General features: G+C 40.7%; 2 protein-coding genes across 3 annotated transcripts in view; one reads left to right on the top strand and one right to left on the bottom strand.

The window, feature by feature from the left end:
• mast2 (microtubule associated serine/threonine kinase 2) overlaps positions 1–27,721 on the top strand; it is a 541,117-nt gene that overhangs the window by 48,596 nt on the left and 464,800 nt on the right. For both annotated transcript variants that reach the window (XM_041207758.1, XM_041207757.1), the window contains exon 3: positions 12,822–12,952. In XM_041207758.1, the coding sequence (XP_041063692.1) occupies positions 12,822–12,952 (131 nt within the window). The remainder of the gene's footprint in view (positions 1–12,821; positions 12,953–27,721) is intronic.
• The window catches only part of LOC121288907 (riboflavin-binding protein-like), a 201,440-nt gene that overhangs the window by 102,266 nt on the left and 71,453 nt on the right, over positions 1–27,721 (bottom strand). The gene's annotated exons all lie outside the window — the stretch shown is intronic.

Raw genomic sequence — 27,721 nt, 5'->3', positions numbered from 1 at the left:
CCCACAGTCAAATAATCTGCCAGCACTTGCTGTCAAGGTTCACTGATGAGAGTGGCTTCTTGGGCACTGCTGGCATTATACCAACATGCATGAGTCAGTACCTGAAGGAAAGAGGGGTATGTTGATATTTGGGCTACTCCTAGCTCTATTTATGTTCGTAGCAACAAGGCAGCTTCTATTGGTAGGCATGTGTCTCCTATGATTCAAAATTTCTCGACATTGTGCAGAGGTTAGTGAATTGCACAAGTAACAACAGCCCTTTTCTCATGAAATGTTCTGGAAAGGTGTCTGGGATGCATACTGTTTTCTGCTGATTGTTGTGATAGGTGGAAAACATCACATGAACCATCCATATACTTCGGTTGAAACTGTGAATTCTATTTATAGTCATGAAATTATATGAGAGAAAATTAATCAGTGGACAAAAGAACAATTCAGTTCTCGGCTCTCTGCAATTGTTTTCTGAGATCAAAATAACGAAGTGTTTCAGAATTGTTAGAATTTTTTTGGATCTTGGGTGGACAAAATTGGTATTTTGGTTGGGCCAAAAGGATATATTGCACAGAAACCAACCAGTGTACAATATGGGAAATTTGGATCCATGGAGTTGCAGCTCACCAGGTTGATGCAGTTCTGGTTTGGTCAAATGAACTAAATGAATGGCTGGAACCTTACTGTATTTATTCCTGCCTGAGGTAACCCTGAATGCAGAACTGTCAATCAAGATATTTCAAAAGCACAATGGTAAGAAGATACTCTTGTTACTAGCATTGATATTCAAGGTCTGGATTACCCAGGAATTTCTAATGCTGACACAATGCGTGCCTGGATAGCTTTCGCTATGTTTAATGGCTCAGCCATTAGAGAGTTTTTTTAGTTTGCAGACTGGAATCTAATAACAGTTTAATTCATAAACATCCAAAGTTTCCCAACCAGGAGAGAATTTCTGGTGCAATTTAACAAATTGTGACAGAAGATGTTAAACATACCAGTAAATCTACCATGATATTAATTATGTTGCATCAGAAGATATTCTTTTGTATGAGCAGCCATTATGTTATGCAGTAAGGTGTTGTCAGAGCCTCTAATTTATGTTGAATTCCTGTTTTATTCAATGGTATTCTGGGAATTTAACCATTTTGAGAATCAAATTTTGTGGTTGTTCTGTGAAAAGTGAATGAGGGATCTTTGATTGTATATTCCTTTACCAATGCATTTAGTTTAAATCTCTTTTTCAAAGCTCTGAGGAGAGTGAAGATTATGGACATTTTTCAGCAGCCTGGAGGTGAATATGTAGAGCTTAACAGTGATGTGGTTGGTGGTATTGATTGTGGTGTTCAACAGCAATTATGGAGCTTTAGTATTGGTATGGAATGGTTGTAGTGAATGACAGCAGTTCAGAGAAGCAATTCGGGATAGAATTTCTGTTTTTATTTGGTATTCTATTCAAGAAACACATTCGCAGCCCAAGAGATGAATTGTAGTGTAGCTTACATTGAAGAATTCATATATAGGCTGTCATTAGGTTTTAAAAAAAAGGGGCAATCAAGTAATAACAAAAATGGACAAACAAATTCACCAGGTAATAAGGAAGTGGTGGACAGGCTATTAAAAGAAGGATAAAATTGAATTAAAATTACAAACCAATACATCATTCCAACACTACAGGCACTGAAGTACATATAAATTTCACCACTTCATCATTTGGCCATGGGATGATCATACACCAGCAAGAGTTTAGACAGAAAAGGAGAAAATGGAGGATAAAATAGAAACATGAATGAATTAGAGTCAGGGAGGGAGAGAGGACAACTACACTGTGTGATGCCTAATAGCCAATTCCATTTCACAAGTACGGTAAAAAAACCTGAAATCAATTTGCTTTTTTCCCTCTGCATAGAATACAATATTAGTTTTTTTTAAATGTTATTCTGTAAATGCAAGTATTAACTGAGGCATGGAATGTTAGACAGGTAACCCTAATCTCTTCCTCTTCAAACATCCCACTGCTTTATTCTTTCTCAAGGAAATCAATTGTTAATTAAGCCTTCACTTAACAGGACAGAAGTCTTCACCCAAAGGCCAGCCAGCAATGGCTTTGCATTTTAAAAAATGTAAGATGCTTCTGGCCTGGTAATGTTGTGGAGAACAGGTGTCAGGCTCTAGCGGTGATGTGCTGACACCTGAGTATGACAGCATTGCAGGTGGAAGTTTGGCATCTGGAAGGATAAGGTGGATATCCTGTGGCCTGTCAGTATTGGAAGGTCAGCGATCCCACAGTATGGCAGGACTGGGAAGCATATTACGGTCTGGAGCACAAAGTATTTACAGCACAGTAACAGGCCATTTGGCCAACAGGTCCACAGAAACAGGCCATTCGGCAAACAGGTCCATGCCAATGTTTTTGCTCCACATGAATCTGTTCCCACCCTTCCTTGTCTAACCCCATCAGCATATGCTTCAATTCGTTTCTCTCTTATCTAGCTTCCTCTTGAATGTGCCTATACTTTTTGCCTCAATTACTCCACATACTTTACCCAAAGAAGTATCTCCTGAATTCCCTATTGGATTTATTAGTTTCTGTCTTATTGCCCCTGGTTCTGGTCTTGCCCATAGCTGGAAACATCTCTATGCTTACACTGTCAAATCCTTTCATGTTGTTTTAATTTTGTTCTTGGGATGAAGTGTTGCCCATTCCTAATTGCTTATGAGAATGTGGTGCTGAACTGTCTTCTTGAGCTGCTGCAATACATCTGGTGTAGGTACACTCACAGTACTGTTTGAAAGGGAGTTCCAGGATTTTGATCCAGTGATAATGTAGGAACAGCAATATGGTTCCAAGTCAGGATGATGTATTGGAGGGGAATGGTGTTGAATGTCATAGGGAGATGGTTTGATTCAGATGGAGATGATCATTGCCTGGCACTTGTGTAGTATGAAGTTACCTGTCATTTATCAGCCCAAGCCTGCATGTTGACCAGGCCTTGTCTTCTGAAGAGTTAAAAATTGTATTGAACATTCTGTGATCATGAGCGAATATCCCCAACTCTGACCTTATGATGGAGGGAAGGTCATTGATGAAGTAGCTGATTCATTTTGGGGAATTGAGGAACTTCTGCAATGATGTCCAGCAGCTGAGATGATTGGTCTGCAACAATCACAACCATTTTCCTTTGTGCTAGGTGTGACTCCAACCAGTGGAGTGTCCTCCCTCTGATTCCCACGGACTTCAATTGTACTGGGGCTTCATGATGTCACACTTGGTCAAATGGTACCTTGATGTCTCGCTGCATCCCTGGCATTCAGCTCTTTTGTCCATGCTTAGACCAAGTTTGTAAGGAGACCTAGAGCTAAATGGCTCTGGTGGACCCCAAACTGAGTATCGGTGAGCTAGTTGTTTTTGAGCAAATTGCATTTGATAGTATTGTTGATGACACTTTCCATCACTTTGCTGATGCTTGAGAGTGGTCTGATGGGCTGTTCATTGGCTGAAATGGAATTGTTCTGTTTTTTGTTGACAGGATAAACCTGGGCAATTTTGCACATTGTTGGGGAGATGCTAGTGTTTTAAGCTGTACTGAAGCTGCTTGGCTCAGGATGCGGGCAGTTCTTGAGCACAAGTCTTAAGTAATAATAAGGATATTGTCAGGTCCCATAGCCTTTGCTGTATCCAGTGACTTCAGCTGTTTTTTGATATCACATGGAGTGAATCAAATTCACTGAAGACTGGCATCTGTAATGCTGGTGACCTCGAGAGGTCCCATAGCCTTTGCTGTATCCAGTAACTTCAGCTGTTTTTTGATATCACATGGAGTGAATCAAATTCACTGAAGACTGGCATCTGTAATGCTGGTGTCCTCGGGAGGAAGCTAAAATGGATCATCCTCTTGGCACTTTTGGCTGAAGATGGTTGCAAAGGCTTCAGTCTTGTCTCTTGTACTGATGTGCTGGTTTCACCCATTATTGAGGATGGGGATGTTTGTGGAGACATCTCCTTTAGTCAGTTGTTTAATTTCCCACCACCATTCACAACTGGATGTGCAGAACAAGTAGAGTTTTGATCTCATCTGTTGATTGTGGCATTGCTTTGCTTTGTCTATCGAGTTATTTCTGCTGTTCGGCATGCATGGAGCCCTGAGTTGTAGCTTCACCAGGTTGGCAGCAGGATGTCTGCTGATTGCCACCTATTGTCCTCCCTCACCTGGTGAATCAGCACTCCTCCATGTTGAACACCACTTGGAAGAAGCACCAAGGGTAATAAGGGTACAGAATGCACTTCAAGTCCAATGGGGAAACTTAATGTCCATCACCAAGAGTGGCATGATAGCCCCAGTACTGACTTAGTTGGCCGAGTCACAATTGGCCTGCGACAGAAGGTGAGAGAACAAGAGGTAAAAAGCCTACTCAATCTCGTTCTCACAAATCTAGCAGTTGCAGATACTTTTGTTCAAGATAGTATTGTTGCAGTGACCGCCGCGCAGTCCTTGTGGAGACGAAGTCCTGCCTTCACACTGAAGACACCCTCCATCATGTTGCGTAGCATTGCCATCAAAACAGATCTATTAGATCAAAACTGGGTATCCATGAGGCATTGTGTGTTATCAGCATCAACAGAATTGTATTCAACCACCACCTGTAATCTCATGATCTGCCTTTCTAATGAAGAGTGTCAGATGAAGCGTGCCAGGTGCAGCACCAGTCTGGAGGGGAATCCTGGGCTCTTAGAATATTGAGAGTGTTCCTGAAGTCTTAAAAACATGAGGGCAGCAACTCTAATGTTTGACCATAGAGGGTGGGTCTGGAATATGGAAGTATTGGAGATGGATAGACCCAAGAAAATGCACCTCAATCCACCATTCCTGGCATTGGGGCGACCGGCTTTTCTCCCAATCATTCTCCTATCATTCATGTTTTGTAGTATACCTTTCTTAATCCTCCTCCACCTCTTACCTTTTAAGCCCTAATGCTGCGGCTTGTTAGCTTCAAACTGTACTTCCTGTTTCACCCAGTATCTTGTAGCTACATAGTTGTGGTCCATCTTCACCTCTGCCTCACCTCAAATCCTGCCTTGCCAATCCACCTTGTTTTCTTGCCCATTGATCTGGTTGTCCCCCTCATTTATTTCTGCATGACCCCATCACCTCCCCCTTAGTACTTTTTCATTCATAGTAAGCTGATTAATTCCTGAAAGAAGTGCTTTCCCACCAGTCCGCTGTCAAGTCTGTGTCAGTTCATTGGCATTGCTATTTGGAAATGTCATTGCACCTTTGAATAATGCCGTGGAATCTTTAATATCAACCTAACATGCAGATGGAGCATCAGTTTAACATAAAAACAGAATTACCTGGAAAAACTCAGCAGGTCTGGCAGCATCGGCGGAGAAGAAAAGAGTTGACGTTTCGAGTCCTCATGACCCTTCGACAGAACTTGAGTTTCCAAACTCAAGTTCTGTAGAAGGGTCATGAGGACTCGAAACGTCAACTCTTTTCTTCTCCGCCGATGCTGCCAGACCTGCTGAGTTTTTCCAGGTAATTCTGTTTTTGTTTTGGATTTCCAGCATCCGCAGTTTTTTTGTTTTTATCAGTTTAACATCTCATTCGAGAGATGGCATCTGTGACAATAATGTGTAGCCTGTGTTCATGTCCTGGGACAAGACTTAAATTGACACCATTTTGACTTGGGTGAGAGTGTTACATCTCAGAATCACAGAATTGTCATGGTGTAGAAGAAGGCCATTTGGCCCATCATGCCTGCACCAGCTCTCTGAGCATTTTAACTTGGCGTCAATCTCCTGCCGTTTCCACGTAACCCTGCACATTGTTTCCATTTAAATAATTATCCTGCTGAATGCCTCAATTGAACCTGCCTCCACCACACTTCCAGACAGTACATTCCAAAGCCTAACTACTTGCTGTGTGAAAAAGTTTTTTCTCACTTCGCATTTGCTTCTTTTGCAAAACACTTTAAAACTGTGCCCCCTGGTTCTTGATCTATTTATGAGCGGGAACAGTTTTTCCTTATCTACTCTGTTCAGACCCCTCGTGATTTCAAAAACTTCTATCAAGCCTCCTCTCAGCCTTCTCCTCTCTAAGGAAAACAGTTCCAACTTCTCCAATCTTTCCTCATAACTGGAGTGTCTCGTCCCTGGAACTATTCTCATAAACCTCTTCTGCACACTCTCCAATGCGTTCACATCTTTCCTTTGGTGTTGCACTCAGAATTGTACATAGTGCTCCAGCTGAGGTGTAACCAGCGTCCTACATTAGTTCATCATAACCTCTCTGGCTTTTGTACTCTATGCTCCTATTAATGAAGCCTAGAATACTGTACACTTTAGAAACAGCTCTCTCTACCTGTCGTGCAACCTTCAATGACTTATGTACACATACACCCAGGTCTCTCTGCTCCTGCCCACCCTTTAGAATTGTATCCTTTATCTTATACTATCTCTCCATGTTCTTTGTACCAAAGTGTATCACCTCTCACTTCTCCACATTAAACTTCATCTGCCACCTATCTGCCCATTCCACCAATGTGTCAATGTCATTTTGAGGTTCTGCACTCTCGTCCTAACAATTTACAATTCTCCCAAGTTTTGTGTCATCTGCAAACTTTGAAATTTTCCCCTGCACACCAAGATGTAGATCATTTAAATATCAGGAAAAGGAAGGGTCCCAATACTGACCCCTGGGGAACTCCGCTACAAAACTTCTTCCAGCCCAAAAAATACCCATTAATCATTACTCTCTGTTTCTTATCAGTCAATTTTGTATCCATGTTGCTACTGTCCCTTTTATTCCATGACCTATAATTTTCCTCTCACATCTGTTGTGTGGCAGTGTATCTAATGCCTTTTGGAAGTCCAAATATACCACATCAATGCCCTTGCCCTCATCAACCATCTCTGTTACCTCTTCAAAAAACAAGTTAGTTAGATACAATTTTCCTTTAATAAATCCATGCTTACTCTTCCGAATCAATGCACATTTTTCCTATTGTGACTATTGCTTCTATCCCGAATAATTGTTTCTAAAAGTTCCCCCACCACCGAAGTTAAACTGATTGGCCTGTAATTACAGGGCAGCTCTTTACAACCATTTTTGAATAAGGGGATAATGTTTGCAGTTCTCCAGTCTTCTGGCACCTCCCGTGAATCCAGGGAACATTGAAAGGTTATTGCCAGTGCTTCTGTAATTTCCATTCTCACTTCCTTCAATATTCTTGGATGCATCTCATTCGGTCCTGGTGTATTATCAACTTTAAGTACCAATAGCTTACCCAATACCTCCTCATCAATTTTAAACCCTTTTAGTGACTGAGTTTCCTCCTCTGTCACCATGGCCTGGGCAGCATCTGCCTGTAGGTAAGGACAGATGCCAAGTATTCATTTAACACCTCGACCATGCTTCTTGCCTCTGTGTAATTCCCCTTTCTGGTCCCTAATCCTACTCCTTTTACCACCCTGTTATTATTGATGTGCTTATAGAATACTTTGAGATTTCCTTTTATGTTAGCTGCCAGTCTTTTTTCATAATCCCTCTTTGCTTCCCGTATTTGCTTTTTCACATCCCTTCTGAACCTTCTGTTTCAGCTTGGTTGTCAATTGTATTTGCTACCTGCCACCTGTCATAAGCACACCTTTTCTTCTTTAACTTAATTTCTATCTCTTTTGCCATCCAGGGAGCTCTGGATTTGTTTGTCCTACCGTTCCCTCAAAAGAGAAGATACCTTGACTGTGCCCATTGTTCAGCTACTGCTTTTCCCACCAACCTTTAGTTCTAGTCTATCCGGCCCAGCTCTGTTCTTGCCCCATTGAACTCTGCTCCCTGCCAGTTGATTATTCTTTCTCTGGATTGGCCAAAGTCATTTTCCACCATCATCAACCTTATGGTACAATGATCACTGGCCCCTAAATGTTCCTCCACTGTCACTTGATCTACTTGGCCCACCTCATTGCCAAGAACAAAGTCTAGCAGTGCTTTTCTTGTTGAACTGGACACACACTGCTGTAGGATATTCTCTTGAACACAATCTAGGAACGCTTATCCCTCACTGCCTCTTACACTACCATGATCCCAGTCTATATAGGGGTAATTAAAGACCTCCATTATAACTACTCTATGATGTTTACACCTGTTTGTAATTTCCTTGCAGATTTGTTCCTCTATATACTTCCCACTAGCTGGTGGTCAATATATTACATCGAGCAATGTAATTGCACCGTTCTTATTCCTTAGCTCTAGCCAAATCGATTCTGTCCTTAAATCCTCTGACACATCCTCTTTATCCAGCACTGCAATGCTCTCCTTAACCAAAAATGCCATCCCATCTCCTTTTTCCCTTTCCTATTTTTCCTGAACACCTTGTAACCAGGAATATTTAACACCCAGATCTGTCCTTCTTTAAGCCAGGTCTCCGTTATCGTCACAACATCATAATCCCATAAAGTAATCTGTGCCTGTAACTCCCAAATTTTGTTAACGATACTCCGTGAATCACATATATGCAGTGTAACCCTAATTAGACTCCACTACTTGCTCCCTTATTCCGACTCCATCTATTAACTTACTAGTCTCTATTTTCGCGCCATCTGCCTCTCCCAGCATTCTGTGCACTCTGGTTTTACATTCTAATATTCTCTCCTGGTTCCCATGCCCCTGCAGAGTTAGTTTAAGCCCTCCCCAACAGCACGAGCAAACCCCGCAAGGAACTCAGTCCCAGCTCTATTCCAATGCAGCCCATCCAGCTTGTACAGGTGCCATCTCCCCCACAGCTAGTCCCAGTGTCCCTGGAATCTAAAGCCCTCCCTACTGTGCCATCTTTCGAGCCATGCGCTCATCTGCCTTATCTTCCTATTTCTGTACTCTGAGCCAAACTGACATTATTGAGCAACAGAATGTTGTTTTTGATATCTTTATGTCAGTGCATGGCGATGCAGTGATCTATTTTCCAAATGGGGTTTTAGCTTTTTAAAGAATTTATATTTGCATTAAGCACTGATGTGATACTAATTTCTATACATAAGCTGGTAAAGCATAAGCTATTACTAACAATCAAAAGAAAAAGACTTCCATTTATATAACATCTTCCAAGTTCCAAAGCGCCTTATAGTCATTGACGTACTTTTGAACTGTAGTCACGATTGTAATGTATAAAATACTGGCAGCAGCTAATTTGCTCACAGCAATTTCCCAAAAACAACAATATGATAGTCTGTTTTTTTTGTGATGTTGATTGAGGGACAAATACTGGCTAGGACACTGTGGATATCTCCCCTGCTCTTTGAAACAGTGCCATATAGGATGTTTTATATCCGCCTTCTCATGCCAAAGATGGCCCTTCTGACAATATAGCACCCTCTCAATACTGTGCTGGAGTGTCAGCCTAGAATAGTTGTGCTCTAGTTGTGGAGAAAGATTTGAAGTTGCAACCTTCTGATTCAGAGCCGAAAGTTTACAACTGAACCACTGCTAACGCATAACAGTTTAACTTGCAAATGTGGAAGAGAAAGATTTAACGTTGTTGATCAACTCTATTTTGGTTTTGAGGTAGAATATAGCATTTTAAAATGTAGAAAGTTCTGTGTACTTTCAGAGCACTTACATTGAAGTGAATTATCTTAGAGAAGTGTTTCTGTAAATCTAAATGGTGAATGATTTTTTTGTGCTGAAAAGATGGATTTGCTTTCCTGTTTTCTAGGGGGAGGGAAGCAGCAATATAAATTTGTTTTCCCTTGTATTATAAGCATCACCTGCATATGGTTAGGAGAGTCAGATTTTCAAAGCTGAACTTATCTTCGGTACTCAGGAGAGAGTACATGAAGCGCCACTAGCCATCTTGTCCTGGGGGAGCTTTTTTAGTTTGGTAAACTGAAAAATGAAGCAATTTGAATGCTTCTGTTATATATCTCAGTCCTTGGCTTACTTTCCCTTCATATTTGATCTACTGGCAGCCTTCACTGCTCCAATGATTAACTCCCTGCACCTGAAGTAATATTTTATTTCAGCTCAAGGTTAACAGAGAAGGAAAGCTATGGAATTCCAGTATAAAGCTATTATCCATTTGTGCAACTTCTTTAAAAAAAAGCAGAAAAATTGACATATTTCCCATTCTGCTTTTGGGCATCTTCAACATTTACTTTTTGCATGGAAGCACAAGATTCAGGGTCTCGGTTGTCATTTGGAGCTGTTCCAAAGAGTTGGTAATGAGGCATCTTGCATGCATCAATGACATGCCGGCTTATTTGGAAGTTGGTGCTGCAGGCTGACCCAGATACTCACTCTGAGATTATTCAAGTTAGTGCAAGGCTGCTGCTGTGAAATCTTGGGAGTAGGTTGCCTGTCTGCCTTTTTCTGTAGGGTTCGTAGTATGTTTATTAATTTATGTTCCTGTGGTATTATTTAGGGTAAATTTTAAGGAAAATGGTATTAAGCAGCCTCAACAGATAATATTTCTGACTCTCTATTAGTTTAGTCTCTCATTGGTCAAAGTAATTGCATTCTGTTTACCTTCCAAATCTAGTCCCAGACGTCTGCAGGCAATGGTGTTGCAGATTGCCTTGTAGCTCATAATTGGGGACTTTTAGTTAAAAACTAAGCTTAACTATAAATATTCAGAAGTTAGCTTCAACTTCTAGCTGTGTCTTTAATCTTCTGTGTGGATTGTGGCAGGCTTGCTGTGCCTCAGACCCAGAAAAGCTTGATTCTTGACACCTCATTTTGCGCATGTGCAGCATCTCAGAATAGTTTCATATGTATGTAAATATTTTATGATGTGTACAATATATTATAATGTGCAGAAATACACAATGCAGGTTCCTCAAGTCTGGCACCTATTAACCATATTAGGTAGATCATGTAAAACGATTAAAACGTGTAGGTATTATGAATGGTGATCCAAAGTAAAACATTAAGAAGTGAAGATTCGAGCAGCATTTTGCATGGTATATATTGGGGACATTGATATATTTTTAATATTATTCTGTCGTATTTTTAATATTCTGTAGTATATTCAGGATGAGCCCAGTTTGGTGTGCCAGCAGCCTTTGCCATCTGGAGTTTTTGCAAATTGCAGTTGGATGTGCCTATTCTGTCGGCATTGGGAAAACCTGATTTTGTTATCTATTGGGAATCAACTAGTGAATCAAACACCTGTGCATTGTATTAATCACTTATCTATTTAAATTGACTGATAGCATTATTACATTTTGCATAGAAATAGAAATTATTCTTGTATCTGCTCAGGAACCCTCATTTTATCAATGTTTCAAAACTGCTGAAGCATTTTGCCCCATCGGTCCATCTGTATTTTCAGAGCTGTTTCCTGTTTAATGTAAACCTCAGCATTGTGATTTATGTTGCTCTATTTAGCTTTAAAATGGTTGTAGTAGGAGAACACACATCAGCCTCTGGAATCAACCTGGTGATTCCAATCAGACTAGAAAGCTAATTTCCAATTCTATTTTAAAACAAATGTGACACCTTTAGGTTGTCGAATGTACAATCATCCTGGCGCCAGCCTCCAGAACCTCTTCTACAAGGAAAAGCAGCTCTCAGATAGTTCTCTAATCGAGATCCAATATCTCCCATCACCCCAGTTTGTGTCTATCATCTTACCGCATATCTGGATTTGTTTAAAAAATACAAGATGCCAAGTTGATAAATCAGTAAATGAACATAGATTTGAGACAATAAGAGAGCGATATTTAAGAGTAAACAAAGAGCTATTGGCAAATGGAAAGATACAGTGAAGTACAGCAAGTAATCAAGAAGGTAAGTGGAATGTTGGCCTTTATTGCAAGGGGATGGAGTATAGAAGTAGGGAAGTCTTGCTGCATTGGTGAGACCATACCTAGAGCTCTGTGCACAATCTTGCTCACTTAAGGAGGGACATACTTGCATTGGAAGCAGCTCAGAGAAAGTTTCACTAGCCTGATTTCTGGGATGAAGGGTTTGTCTTATCAGGAAAGGTTGAACAGTTTTGGCCTACACTCATTGGAGTTTTAAAAAAATGAGAGGTGATCTTATTGAAATGTAAGATTCTGAGAGGGCTTGGACAGGGTTAATGCTGAGAGGATGTTTCCCCTTGTGGGGAAATCTAGGACTAGGGGATAAATGAAAGCAAAATACTGTGGATGCTGGAAATCTAAAATAAAAACAAAGTGCTAGAAAAACTTGGCAGGTCTGGTGGCTTCTGTGGAGAGAAAAACAGAGTTAACATATTTGAGTCTGATGTGACTCTTTGGAACCGGAACTAGAACTAGGGGGCACCATTTCAAAATAAGGTGAGTCCCATTTAAGATGGAGATGAGGAGAAATTTCTTCTCTGAAGGTCATTATTCTTTGGAATTCCCTCCCGTGGAGAGCAGTGGAAGCTGGGTCATTGAATGTTTTCAAGGCTAAACTAGAGAGATTTTTGATCTGCGTGAGTCAAGGGTTGGTGGGGGGCAAACAGGAAAGTGGACTTAAGGCCACAACCATCAGAGGTGATCATATTGAAAGATGGAACTGGCTCGAGGGGCTGAGTAGCTTACTTCTGCTCCTATTTTTTCTGTTCTTGTGACGAGGAGGCAGAAATGTATGGGTGGAGGGTTTGCAGCGGGAAAGTAGAGGCAAGATGAGTGAGTGCAAGATGATTGGAGACTAAGTTAAAGGAGGATAGAGGTCAAAAATGCCTATGATGAATGTATTCGATTTTTATATATATCGTATATATGCTATAGAGACATGATAGAGAGGACATGAATCAGTGCACAGAGTGTCACGTAGTATTCTTTTTAGCTTTGTTGTTCTCTGCACTAAGTTTTATATTTTCTGAACTAGGTAAACACTTGCTACCACTTTCCAGTAGCAGTGGACCATTGACATGTCAAGTGCCTGGAGAATCCTCCAACTTGGTGCGAATGAGGAATCAAAATTTAGGGCAGTCAGCTCCTTCCCTCACTGCTGGCATGGTAAGTCCAGATTTTTTTGACAGTCACATCGAGAAGCAACGTAATTGTTAAAGTAATGGAATTGTGTCTTTCTTTCTTGCAGTTAAAAATAAAATAACTACAAATTCAGTTTTTAGGACCTAGGATTAAGGATCATTTGTATATTTGAAAAATTTAATTTTACGTAACTTCCACTTGGGCATAGATTGATGCTGATGGGTTCTTATTGAAGTTGATTCCATGAGTTGTCTTAATATTCTCGGGACAAGTTTTTTATAAGCAATACAATAAGCATGACAAATCAACATAATTTTCAGTGGTTGTGCTAACATTCCAGATCTAGTAACAGAAGCTATTGTATTTAACAAGTAACAAAAATATTTGAGGATAAGGCTTGTTTCTCTCAACTTTAGTTGTGAACATGGAATGAGAAATTAAGAATCTGAACCTCCAATTAATGTTTTATATGCAAATCAAATGGAATATGAATTGTTTATTATAAGGTGGAATTCCTACTTGTAGAATGTTCTGATATTACAGCTATTTTAAATTTGTTCTGGTAAACACAACTTGAGAAAATAATTAAACTTTTGCTTGTGTATGTGTCGATATATCAGTTTTTAAGGTTTAAAGCTAAACATCTTCTCAGAGGAAAAATAAAATGGCATTTTCAGGATAAGTTGTGGAGAACTGTGGATGAAACTGTTAAGAAGTGAAGTCCTATAGCTTTAAAGGGTATGTTGATGAAGATTTATATACAACTGCCTTTTCTAAAACCAAAAATGGAGACTTCTGATTTGGGGAAAACAGTCAAAAGCAGAACATCTGAAGCCTGTTTCGTTTGGAATTAACAAGTATTTCAGTTTGTTGTGATTTTTTTTATAACCCAAAAATCAAGAATGTATGAAAGGCTAGAGAAAAGAAAAGTATTTGCAATGGTTAGCGATGGCTTACAAAAAAGTACTCCTCAGATCTCTGAACAAAAATAATCTTTGGAAATAAAAATAAGGAAAAGCAATTTGGCCCATAAGAATTCATCTCTTCATGACCTTAACTAACTCTTTTACTGCTTATAAACATGTTAACTGGCCATTATCTGGGTTTTGGCAAAAATGAAATTCCCCAGTTGTCTTGATGTTGTGGTTGAATCACTCTAAATAGATTAGGAACAGTTGCATGGTTGATAGATTTCTGTGGCTCCATTGGCTTATAAGTTGCACAGTAATGTCAATCTGGCTAGAAGTCTTCTCCATGTTGCTAGACAATGTTCTAAACTGGTGGAGAAAATGCATAGCTGGCCTGAATGGATGGCCTGAGAGCTCAACAGCCAGAATCAAGATGTCCAGTGTGACATGACTGCTGCTGGTGGCAGTAGTTTAGCCTCAGCTGTCAATCACTTAGGAGAAACTGAATCCAACGAGAGCTTTGGTAACATTGATGCTGAATCGCTTACACAGCATGGTTGGCTCTGGTGTGGGTGCCCTAAAAGGTCCTTTGATATCTAATCCCTCTACACCTCCATCACCCACCAGGATGCCTGGGAGCTCTCCGCTTCTTCCTTAAATCGAGATCCAACCAATCCCCATCTAACACTATCCTTCCTTGCCTGGCTGAACTTGTTCTCATATTGAACAACTTCTTTTTCACTACTCGCTTCCTCCATATAAAACCTGTTGCTGTGAGGATCCTGAGACAGCATAGTCTGAGAAAGTATAGTCAGGTATGGATATAACGATAGACAGTTGCTATATATATATACACAGATATAGCTAACCGTAGGCAGTTATTTTGCGACAGTATAGTGAGGGGGATAGATACTGTTTTCTGCAGCTGTGACAGGGAGCCCCAAAGGTTGTGTTGCCTGCCCAGTACCAGGATTAAGGGCATCTCCTCATAGCTGGAGTGGAACTTGCAGTGGGAAGGGGAGGTTCCAGTTGTTATGGTCCATGTGGGAACCAGTGACACTAGGAATAGTCTCTGCTGAGAGAATTTGAGAAGTTAGGATCCAAAGTAAGATGTGGGAACCAATGACATAGCAGAACATCATTCCTAGTTTTCCCTATGTCATAGGGTCCGAAGTAAGAAGTGGGAACCAAACTCGTAAAATTCCCTTAACTGAACATCATTCCTAGTTTTCCCTAAGAGAATTTGAGGAGTTAGGGTCCAAAGTAAAACACAGAACATCAAAGGTAATCATTTCTGATTTGTTACCTGAACCACGTGTCAATTGACATAGGGTTAAAGAGGTTAGAGAATTAAACGCATAGCTCAAAGAATGGTGTAGGAAGAAGGGATTTAAATTCATGGGGCACTGGCATTAGTACTCTGGGAAGAGTGAGCTATTCCATTTGGATGAACTCCACTTGAACTGGGGTGGGATAAGTGTCCTGGCCAATTGTAGGGCTTTGGGTAGGGCTTTAAACTTACCAGGTAGGATTTGAGTGAAGGGAGACTTTGAAATCCAAAGAAAAAGGCTGAGGCATTGGAACAGTGTAGTGATGTGGGTAGAGACAAGCAGAGGAGACAGGAAGGGACAGAGAGTTTAATAAAAAAAATGTACATCAGCAAATAAGGCCATTGCAGGAAATAAGAAGTAAAATATGAAATTTAAAAGTTCTTTATCTGAATGCACGAAGCAACTGCAATAAGATAGATGAATTTGTGGCACAAACAGAGGTAAATGATTTGGATCTAATCGCCATCACAGAACCAGGTGATCAAGGTTGAGAAATAAATATTCCAGGGTGCACAATATTTTGGAAAGACAGACAGAATGGCAAAGGAAGTGGGGTAGCCCTTGCAGTAAAGGATGATGTAAGGGCATTATTGAAAAAGGATCTGGCCTCTGAAGATCATGAGGTAGAATCAGCATGGGTGGAAATTAGGAATAGCAAGACTGGAAAACACTGGTGGGAGTAGTTTATAGGCCCCCCTAACAGCAGTTATACCGTTGGGCAGAGCATAAACAAGAAATTATTGGAGCCTGTAACAAAGGAAGTATAATAATTGTGGGAGACTTTAAACTTCATATAGACTGGAACAATCAAATTGGCAAGAATGGTCTGGAAGATGAGCTTGTAGAATGTTTTTGTGACAGTTTCTTAGAGCAGTATGTCATAGAGCTAACTAGGGGAAAGCTATCTTAGATGTAGTATTGTGTGATAAAGCAGGGTTAATTAGTAATGTCATAGTAAAAGATCCACTCGGAAATAGTGACCATAATACCATTCAGTTCCATGCTGAGCTTGCAGGTGACATATTCCAATTGCAGACAAAAATCTTAAACTTAAACAAAGCCAATTACATCGGTATGAGGGAAAACTGGTCAAGGTTAATTGGGTAAATGGACGAAAAGGTCTGGAGGTAAATGACCTGTAGGAAACATTGAAAAAAACAATTCAAAATCTCAGACAAAGATAGATTCCATTGAAGAACAAAAACTCAGCAAGAAAGACCCATCTGTGGCTCACTTGGGAAGTTAAGGATGGTATTAGATTAAAATAAGAGGCTTACATTGTTGCAAAAAACAGTAGCAAGTCTGAGGAGTGTTTTAGAAATCAGCAAAGGGCCACCAAAAAAGCTGATTTTAAAAAAGGAAAAAATAGAAAATGAGAGCAAACTAGCCTGAAATATTAAAACAAATTCCAAGAGCTTGTATAAGTATATAAAAAGGAAGAGAGTAGCGAAAGTAAATGTTTGGTTCCTTAGAAGCAGAGACAGTAGAGATTATCTTGGGAATGAGGAAATGGCGGAGGCATATTTTGTGTCTGTCTTCACAGCAGAAGGTACAAGTTTCGCAGTATAAATAAGCGATAACCTAGGGGCTAAAAAGAGTGAGGCAATAGGGAAATTAACATCAGCAAAGATAAATATTAGAGAAACTTAAAGGACTAAAACCCAACAAATCCCTAGGACCTGATGGCCTACACCATGGAGTTCTAAAAGAGAAAGCTGCAGAGATAGTGGATGTGCGAGCTATGATATTCCTGAATCTCAGGAATTTTGGAACAGTTCCACTAGATTGGAAGTTGGCAAATGGTACATCACTTTGCAAGAAAGGGGGAGAGTAAACAGTGAACTGCAGGCCAATTAGCCTAACATTAGTCGTTGGGAAATGTTGGAATCTATTATTAAGGAAGCCTTAACAATGCACTTAGAAAAGCATAGTGTGATTAGAACAAGTCAACATGGTTTTACCAAGGGGAAACTCTGTTTGACAAATTTATTAGTTTTTTGAGGATGTAACTAATAGGGTAGATGAAGGGGAACTAATAAATATATTATACTTTGATTTCCTAAAGGTATTCGATAAGGTTCTGCACAAAAGACTAATGGGCAAAATAAGGGCACATGGAGTTAGGAATAATACATTGGCATCGTTAGAGGACTCTTTGGCAGATAGAAAACAGAGAGTGAACATAAACATGGCTTTTTCAAGCTGGCAGGCAGTGAATACTGGAGTGCTGCAAGGGTTAGTGCTGGCGCCTCAGCTATTTACAATATATTTTAATGACATAGATGAAGTAATGTATCTAAGCTTACTGATGATATGAAACTAGGTGGAAAGATAAGCTGTGGGGGGGGGGACGCAGAGAGGCTGCAAAGTGATATAGACAGGTTAGGTGAGTGGGCAACAAGATGGCAGATGGAGTATAATGTAGGGAAGTGCGAAGTTATTCACTTTGGTCGTAAGAATATATTAAAAAAAATTTAAAGATGTGAAACTTTGAACTGTTGATGTTCAAAGAGACTTGAGTGTGCCCATACAAGGAATGCAGAAAGTTAGCATGCAGATGCAGCAAACAATTTGAAAGGCAAATGGCATGTTGGCCTTCATTGCAAGGGGATTGGAGTATAAGAATAAAGAAGTCTTGCTTCAGTTGTACTGGGTTTTGGTGAGACCACACCTGGAGTACTCTGTGCAACTTAGGTCTCCACACTTAAGAAAGAGTATACTTGCATTGAAGGTGTTACAGCAAAGGTTCACTAAATTGGTCCATGAGATGAGGGGGTTGCTCAGTGATGAGGCTGAGTAACTCTGGAGTTTAGAAGAATGAGAGATGATCTCATTGAAACCTACAAAATTCTGAAGAGGTTTGATAGGGTGGATACTGAGAGGTTATTTCTTTTATTTTAACTTATTCTTTCATGGGATATGGGATGTGGATGTCACTGGCAAGGCCAGCATTTGTTGTCCATCCATAATTGCCCTTGAACTGAGTGGCTTGCTAGGCCATTTCAGAAGGCAGTTAAGAGCCAACTCGACCGCTCATTGCACCAATCTGTTTACGCCCTTTTTAAGTTCCATACTATCCTCTTCACAGCTCACAATACTTCCAAGTTTTGTGTTGTCCCCAGATTTTGAAATTTTACCCTGTACACCAAGGTCTAGGCCATTAATATGTATCAGAAAGAGCAGAACTCCCAATACTGACCTCTGGGGACCTTCACTTTAAATCTGTCTTCAGTATGAAAAACATCTGTTAACCACTACTCTCTGTTTTCTGTCACTCAGCTAATTTTGTGTCCATGTTACTACTGTCTCTTTTATTCCATGAGCTCTAACTCTGCTCACAAGTCTGCTGTGTGACACTTTATCAAATGCTTTCTGGAAGAGAATGTACACTACATGAGCAGCATTACTCTCATCAACCCTCTCTGTTTCCTCTTCAAAAAACTCCAGCAAGTTAATTATACATGATTTGCCCTTAATGCAACCATGGTGGCCTTCCTTAATGAACCCACATTTGCCAAAGTGACTATTAATTTTGTCCTGAATTGTCATTTCTAAAAACTTGCCCACCACTGAAGTTAATCTGACTGGCCTGTAGTTGTTGGGCTTATTGAATAAGGGTGTAACATTTGCAATTCTCCAGTCCCTTGGCACCATCCCTGAGTCTAAGGAAGATTGGAACATTATGACCAGTGCTTCTGAAATTTCAACTCTAGCTTCCCTTAGTATCCTTGGATGCATCTCTTCAGGTCCTAGTGTGGTATCAACTTTAAGAACAGACAGCCTATCCAATACCTCCTCCGTATCAATTTAACACCCTTCAAGTGTTTGAACTACTTCCTCTTTCAAAATGATCTGGATTTGTTTGCCCTATCTTTCCACCACTTTCCACTGTGCCCGAAGTATTTCTTCTTTAAAGAGAGCCTATTGTTCAGCTTATTTTATTCTTCCATGGATGTGGCGTCGCTGGCAAGGCTAACATTGGTTGCCCATCCTTCATGACTCTTGAATTGAATTAAATCAACCACATTTCTCATCTTCTGGAGTTACATATAGGCCAGACTGGGTAGGGGTGGCAGTTTTCCTACATAGGGACATTCGTATATCAGATGGGTTTTTACAACTGTCGATAATGGTTGTCACGGTAGTTATCACTGAGATTTGCTGATTTATATTCCAGATTTATTAACTGAATTTAAATTCCACCAGCTGCCATGGTGGGATTTGAACCCAGAGAGTCAGCATGGGCCTCTGGATTACTAGCCCAGTGGCATTACTACATTGCCACCATCTCCCCCATTATAGTTTTGCCTGCCAATCTTTGATCCCAATTTCTTTGGTCCAGATCCATTCTTACCGCATTGAAGTTGGCTTTCCCCCAGTTAATTATTCTTACTGTCGATTGCTCCTGGTCTTTTTCCAGAGCCAATCTAAACCTTACAAGACAATGATCGCTAAATGTTCCCCTACTGCCTCTTGGTTCACTTGGCCCATCTCATTCCCACAAAGCAGCACTGCCTCCTTTCTCGTTGGAATGGAAATATATTGCTGAAAATTTTTTTCCTGAGCACTCTCTATGAACTCTTGCCCCTCTTTACCTTTACTACTATCCCAGCCTATATTTGGGTAATTAAACCCCCCCCCCCCCCCCCGATTATAACTTTATAATTCATGCACCTCAGCAATTTCCTTGCAAATTTCTTCCTCTATATCTTCCTTTGTTTCTTTGCTTTAGCCAAATAAATTCTGTCCTCAGCACCTCTGGGACATCCTGTCTGTTCAGCACTGCAATGCTCTCTTTAATCAGTACTGTCACTCCTCCCGCTTTTTTCTTTCCTATCTTTCCTGAACACCTTGTATCCAGGAATATTTTAATATCTAGCCCTTCCCTTCTTTGAATCAGATCCCTATTATCGCCACAATGTCATGTTTCCATGTGGCATCTGCACCTGCAACTCAACAATTTTTCTTAACCGCACTCTGCGCATTCACTTACATGACCTGTAACCTTAATTTAGACTTTATTACTCCCCCCCTTACTTTGAACCCACCTAATAACTTACTATTTCCTACCCTAATGCTATCTGTCTCTCCCAGTATTCCGTGCACCTTTGTATTTCTCTCTAGTATTACTATCTGGTTCCCACACCCCTGCCAAGTTAGTTTAAATCCTCCCAAATATCTCTAGCAAGGAAATTGTTCCCAGCTTTGTTTAGATGCAACTCGTCCAGCCTGTACAGGTCCCAGCTCCCCCAAAACTGACTCCAAAGTTCCAGGAATTTAAAGCATCCCATCCTGCACCATCTTTCCAGCTATGCATTCATCTGCTATCCTCCTGTTTCTATACTCGCTTGTGGTACTGGGAATAATCTGAAGATGACTACTTTTGAGGTGTTTCTTGCCAATTTCTTATCCAGCTCCCTGAACTCTAACTGCAGGGCCATATCCCTGTTTTCTACCTACGTCATTGGTACTCGACCAAATTTAAGAGTCTCATTACGGCACAGAAGCAGGCTATTTGGCCGATTGAGTCCATACCAGCTCTCTGTAGACCAAGCCAGTCAGTCCCTTTCCTTCTGCTCTAATAAGAGAGGCCAATGTGTAGAATTTTGACATAGTTTGTAATAATTAAACCTAGTGGAAAATAACTGCAAAAAAAACTAGCACAGTACAACTTGGGAAGGGGCCTCCAAAGCACCTCTGTGAAAGGGCAAAGACTGATAATTAGATTAGTGCGGGACCAATGAAGCACTGTACCTAGGGGACTCCAAGGCCATATCTGTTTCATGCATTTCTTTGGATTTTGAGGAACACTATCTTAAAAATGAAAAGCAACTGCCACCTTGTGGTTATATATTGTTGGACAGGAAAAGATTTGTCAAAAGGTTGAATCCCTATCTATTCATTCTAAACTTGTCATTATGTTGGTTTCAGCTGCATTCACACATTTTACAAAACATGTAGTAAAATAACAACTATAACCCAGGACTCTAAATGGATAAATATACATACTGCTAAATACTTTAACTAAGGAAGTCAATGTAAAATGAATACATTTTACTGGGCTAAGTAACTGCTGGTGAATTCTCCCAAAATTTAGTTAAGATTTGTTTTAATGCCAGCAAGGTTATGTTTAAGTTTTACTATGGTCACTTGCTTTTAACTGGAGGCAAAATGATGAACGTGCAAAATGTTGGCTACAAGTGTAATCTAATGATTAGTATATTCTTGAGTGTGGATCAATTAAATGTGAAACCCTTCAAAATTTACTGTTCTGTATCCTAGAACCGTAAACATATATTCTTTTTTGAAGGAAATAAAAAGTTTAAAATGTTTGTCACCTTTTGTGCATTATGCACCATCAATACAATTCGAAAATGTGCCTTCAGGATTGCTAACCTTCTCTAATGACTCGTGTGTCATTTTGGGGTCACTTTCTTTTATAAGTTTAAAAACTGAGGAGTTAATTAACCAACTTCAAAACAGAGACCCACAGTAAAAACAGACAAGTAAAATGGTGATTTTTTTTTTAAAAAAGGCATCGGCAAAGTGCAGTTCTATTACAGTGGTCTCGTGGCAAACTGCATATTAGTAGCTTTATTTATCCTTGTGGCGGACTCCTATCATTAATGGTATTGGCGGGGAAGTGGCTGGGGAAAAATGCAAATCTGTGGGAGAATCACACTGTACCACACCAATGCCGTTTGTTGCAAATGGTTTACATGCCTCATCTTGCTCTAAAATATATAAATGTTTGGGTGGAGTGGTAAAAAACCGCAAACAAATTCAATTTGTAGGAAGGGAGAGGTGAAGGGAATTTTTAGATGAGGCTGGAAGTCTGGCTGTTACAGTGCCTGTGTTTGAAATTGAGAGGGGTAATAAAAATGTGAAATTTGGTTGAATTAAGAAAATCTTGAGTGGTTACTCGTGAACAACTTCAAAGAGATATTGATAGCATGGTGAGAAGGTTGTAAAGTAGGGAATAGGATTTTGATCTCCTCAAGGCTCTGCTGCTCCCTGTTCTCTTCCCTGGTCCATGTTTGATCTTTCTATCAACCTCCCTTTCTTATTTGGTGAGAGCTGGCACTGGTAAGCAGGGTAAGAGGATAATGACAGAAGTGTGAGGAGATGAGACCAGAAGAAATCACAGTTCTGGCTTGCAGTTACCTGCTTCCAAATGAGAACATCTTACTCATTTTCCCTTTGCTGCCACTAAGCATGCAACTCCACTCACTGCTGACAGACCCTGGACCCCAATTAATTCATACTATGCTTCAAATAAATTCATTTACATTGTGTTTCTACCTGATAGGCTGACTCATTTACCCATCTTGGTTGTATTCCGTTTTCTTATTTTAATGGTGCCAAGCAGTTTTCATAAATTCCAAGATCAGAGTTTGTTTTTTGTGTTGATTTCCTGCAGGAGGAAATGTTCCCGTGGTTTGCTCTAGAGTTAGGTGGTCTCTGATATTGGACTTAACATTACAACTTCTTGGTATTTGTGTAAAAGAAAATAACTTTGTAGATATGCTTGAGTTGTGTAAATGCAGCCAGAAATCATTCTGTCTCCTCTTTGCCCATCATAAATCTGCTGTCCCTCTTTTGAAGATATAGTTTTTAGAACAATTGACAGTGACATGAAATTTTTGAATTAAAAAAAAACTTATGTGTCGTCCCCCCCTCCAAACGAATGATACAAGCATTTGGCACTGAACTGATGTGGTGGCATTGGATATGCTGGTTTGTCAGAAGGTGGCAGCATTGAGCTTTCCGTAATGAGTCTAGTCTGTGTTCTCTGATCTTGAAGGCAGCTATGGGTGTCTGATACTTTGCCATTAAGGCTGAACCATTTCGTGGTACTCTGTTGTGATGGCCACAGACATCACTCATTATAAATACTCTGGGAAGAGCTATGACTGACGAGTTTGTTAAGAAAGCTGTTCTGCCTTAGTGAGACATTGAGTCTCAAAGAATGAAACCCAGCTTCAACTCGTTTGAGTGTGTTACAGTGTGAAGCAATATTATTATAGAACTACAAAAATATAGAAATTTTGTCTGTCTTGTGGGTTTGTGAGCTCCACGGCAGCAGGAGCTGCCATGGAATGAATGGACTGAATGTTAATGGCTGCGAGGCTCCTTTAAATCCTCGCTTTTAAAAAATGTGCATGTGGGCTAAATGGCCGATGCTTGAGGCTTGATCCCTGGTCCAAAAAACCCACTGAAAAGGTAAGATTTTAAAAATACTTGAAGGTTAAAAATTATGCCCCCTACTCTCACAGGTCGCTCCACAATCCCTCCCTTCACAGGGTCTCTCAATTCCCCTGCTCTCTCAGCTCCCATGAGGGAGTCACAGCAGTTTTGAAGCCACGAAATGGGGTCATAGTTGGGAAAAGTTTGGGCGCACTGGTCAAGCAGTGAGAGCATCTGGTGAAAGAACTCTTTTGATAGGTGACATTTTCTTAAATGTGTAATAGGGATTAAAAGGATTGTTCAGGAAAATAGGCCAGTTTCAAAATGTCTGAAGAGCTTCATTTTGATTTTGGTTTTCTGTAAATTGTCACTTCAAGCAAACTGTATTTTGCGTTATTGGTAGCTCATCTTGGTACTTTTTCTTGAACCTGGCCAAGATATATATGATGAGCCTTAGTTGATCCCTTAATTCAAAATTTTACTTGTTTTGGTGGGTTTCAGGAACTGAAATCAGCCTGAGTTGACATTCTTTGCAGTTTCAAAATCTGTGCAATACCAATCCTACATTATCCATTTTAACCATTGGGTGTTGGTTAATTGTTTACTTGGTTCTCTGTTCGTCCACCCGCCTGGCCATTTTAGGTTCATCATCTCATTCTCACGCTCACATTTCTGTCCTCGGCCTGCTGCAATGTTCCAGTGAAGCTCAATGCAAGCTTGAGGAAACATAGAAAAACATAGAAAATAGGAGCAGCATTCGGTCATTGGCCTTTTGAGCCTGCTGTGCCATTCAGTATTATCATTGCTGATTCTCTATCTCGACGCCATACTCCCACTCTCTCCCCACACTCCATGACTTCTTTAGAACCTAGCAGTCTATCTATTTCCTCAAATATATTCAGTGACTTGGCCTCCACATCCTTCCTTCTGTGGTAGAGAATTCCACAGGTTCACCATCCTCTGAGTGAAGAAGTTTCTCCTCATCTCAGTCCTAAATGACTTACCCTGTATCCTGAGATTATGACCCCTTATTCTAGACCCTCCAGCCATTGGAAATATCATCCCTGCATCCAGTCTGTCCAGTCCTGTCAGAACATTATATGTTTCAATGAGATCTCCTCTCATTCTTCTAAACTGCAGTGAATACAGGCCTCGTCCACCCAATCTATCCCCTTAAGACAATCCTGTCACCCCAGAAATCAGTCCGGTGAACCTTCGCTGCACTCCCTCTATGGCAAGTATATCCTTCCTTAGGTAAGGAGACCAAAACTGCACACAGTACTCCAGATGTGGCCTCACTAAGGCCCTGTACAGCTGCAATAAGATATTGTTGCTACTGTACTCAAGTCCTTTTGCAATGAAAGCCAACATGCCATTTGCTGCCTTAACTGCTTGCTGCACCTGCATGCTTGCTTTCAGTGATTGGTGTACAAGGACACCCAAGTCCCTTTGTACATCAACACTTCCTAATTTATCACTATTTAAATAATACTCTGCCATTCTGTTTTTCTTTCCAAAGTGAAAAACTTCACACTTATCCACATTATACTGCATCTGCTATGTATTTGCCCACTCACTCATCCTGCCTGAATCGCCTTGAAGCATCTCAACATCCTCCTCGCCACTCACATTTCCATCAAATTTTGTTGCCAGCAAACTTGGAAATATTACATTTGGTTCCCTCATCCAAATCATTGATATATATATTGTGAATAACTGGGGCCCAAGCACTGGATCCCTCCAGTACCCCACTAGTCACCGCTTGCCACACTGAAAAAGACCCATTTATTCCTACTCTGTTTCCTGTCTGCGAACCAATTCTCAATCCATGCCAATATATTACCCCCAATTCCATGTGCTTTAATTTCACACACTAGCCTCTTTTATGATTTGATCAAAAGCTTCCTGAAAATCCAAATATGCCACATCCGCTGGTTCTCCCTTAACTATTCTGATAGTTACATCCTCAAAAAATTCCAATAGTTTTGTCAAACAAAACTCGCGGTGCTAGCTGAGAAAGCTGCCAATTGGGTTCTCTGCTACTATCTACTGCAAGCCTACCTTCATTGGTCAATAAACGCATTGGGATTCCTACAGCTTCTCCTGCTATAAAATTGGCCTTATCGGCAACCTCGTAAATGGGGCCCCAAGCCATTGTGCTCATGCAAGCTTGATGCCAAAATAGGGTGCATCAAAGCTATCCTGTGGGGTTAAGGCTACCTTGATTAGATCATTGTTCGCTGTGTTTTGCGCAGACTCATGAATGGGCCTAGGCTGCCACATTTGGTCCTGAAAAGTGCCCAATCTACCTTAGGTTACCCTGGAGGATAACGTGCATCAAAAATTTGAGCAACAGGTGAAGCTAGCTGTTTCATGCTGCTATATGCAGTAGCAACATGAGTGGTATTCTCCACTAATAGGATGCTGCCATTAGGCCAGAAAGATGTTCTGCCTACGACACATATGAGCAATGTTCTGTGTGAATTTGGGTGGTGTTGTGATGCCAGATATGTAGGCTGTACATGCCAAAACCTGGTGAATCAGCTGTTCGCAACAGGCAGTGTACTGGCTGTACTCAACCAGCCCCAGCTTGCAAAACTCAGGACATGGTGTCCAACATTATATGTGACTCCACAATTGGACAACAGTTATTAAACAATCCTGATTGTGCTAAGAATTTCACCAATTTAAGGTTATCAATCAGGCTTGCAATGTGACTCACTTGCGTGTGCTAGAAGTGACAAATATTGATATGCAGGGCCCTGTCCTTTGCAAACAGAAACAATATGTCCAGATATTGCACCTTTTTCAGCTAAACAAAAGCTTGGTGAATGACTGTTCCCTGGTGCATTCTCCATGGCATTGCCTCTACCAAATAGAGTCCACTTGCCAATCAATCCTTTTCTCATGCAATATAAATTGTTGTTCTGTTTGAGATTTGCTATTCTTGTGATTCTGTCCTGAGGAGTGGAAGACAAAAAGCTTCAACAGCATGTGTCTCTTTTTCAGCAATGTTCAAGTTCTGTACAACCAAGTGACAACTTGAATTTATATTGTGCCTTTAACATAGTAAAACATTTTAAGGCGCACTCCGCTCTGCTGCTCCGTTCATGACCCCTTTCAGTTACATGCTCCTCACCTTGGGGCTCACAAACAACCGATATGTCACTCCTTGAATTGTTTCTTTTGGTGATTTGTTTTCACAATGTTCTCTACCTTTCCCCCTTTGACTCCCTGTCACCATGTTCCCTCCTGCTCTCTTTCTCTGACTCTGGCAGACCCTGTACCACAGGGTCTTGTTGGTCTCTGACACAGTTTTCCCTCAGGCTTGCTCTCTCTAACTCACCACTGCCCCTTTTCCCAGTGAATCCCTGGCATTCTTTCCCCTCAGGCTCCTGCTCTCCCCCTGTTCATAGTTGTGGGTCTCCAACACTGTTTCCCTTCAGACTCTCTCGCTCTCTAGCCAACACCCTGTCGCCACTTTATCTGTTGGCCTCTGGCACTGTTTTCCCTCAGGCTCCCCTTTTCTCTGTTAGAAAACTGTAGGTAGCAGATTTGAGTGGGATTTAACTCGTAGTTTGTTGATGTCATTAGTACCAAGGCTGAGCTGAATATTATTTGTTGATTAAGGCAAAGGCAAAATACTGTGGATGCTGAAAATCTGAAACAAAAACAAAAAGTGCTGGAAAACCTCAGCAGGTATGACAGCATATGTGGAGAGAAAGACAGTTAATATTTCGAGTCCTTATGATTCTTCTAAAGAGCTAAAGGACAGTAGAAATGTGGTGAAATAGGGGGGTGGAACATGTGAAGCTGGATAGAAGGCCAGTGATAGGTGGAGGCAAAGGGGAGATTGCGAAAGATGTCATAAACAAAAGGTCAAAGGAGTGTTAATAGTGGTGGTGCTGGCTAAAGGAGGTGCTAATGGTGACATTAAGAGTGGAAAGCAGAATGTGATAATGGCCGGACCAGGGTAAGCACTCTGGAAAGTGCCAGATGGCCCCAGTGGGGATGGGGTGAGGGGAGGGGACAGTGGTGTGAAAAAAGATCGAAAAGACTAAAAGCTGGGGATAAAACAATGAATAAAAATGGAAATGAATTTAAAATATACCAATGAAAACAAGTGGAAAAGTAAATAAATAAAAATTAAAAAGTAAAAATGAATAAGAAAAAGTCGGGGGGGGTGGAGTGGTGGAGGAATCAAAAAGGGGGTGGGGATGGAGGAGAGAGTTCATGACCTGAAGTTGTTGAATTCAGTCCGGAAGGCTGTAAAGTGCCTAATCGGAAGATGAGGTGCTGTTCCTCCACTTTGCATTGAGCTTCACTGGAACATTGCAGCAGGCCAAAGATGGACATGTGGGCATGAG

Source organism: Carcharodon carcharias, chromosome 16 (assembly GCF_017639515.1).
Source record: "Carcharodon carcharias isolate sCarCar2 chromosome 16, sCarCar2.pri, whole genome shotgun sequence".
In the NCBI taxonomy this organism is placed as follows: domain Eukaryota; kingdom Metazoa; phylum Chordata; class Chondrichthyes; order Lamniformes; family Lamnidae; genus Carcharodon; species Carcharodon carcharias.
This window is presented reverse-complemented; position numbering and strand designations above follow the sequence as displayed.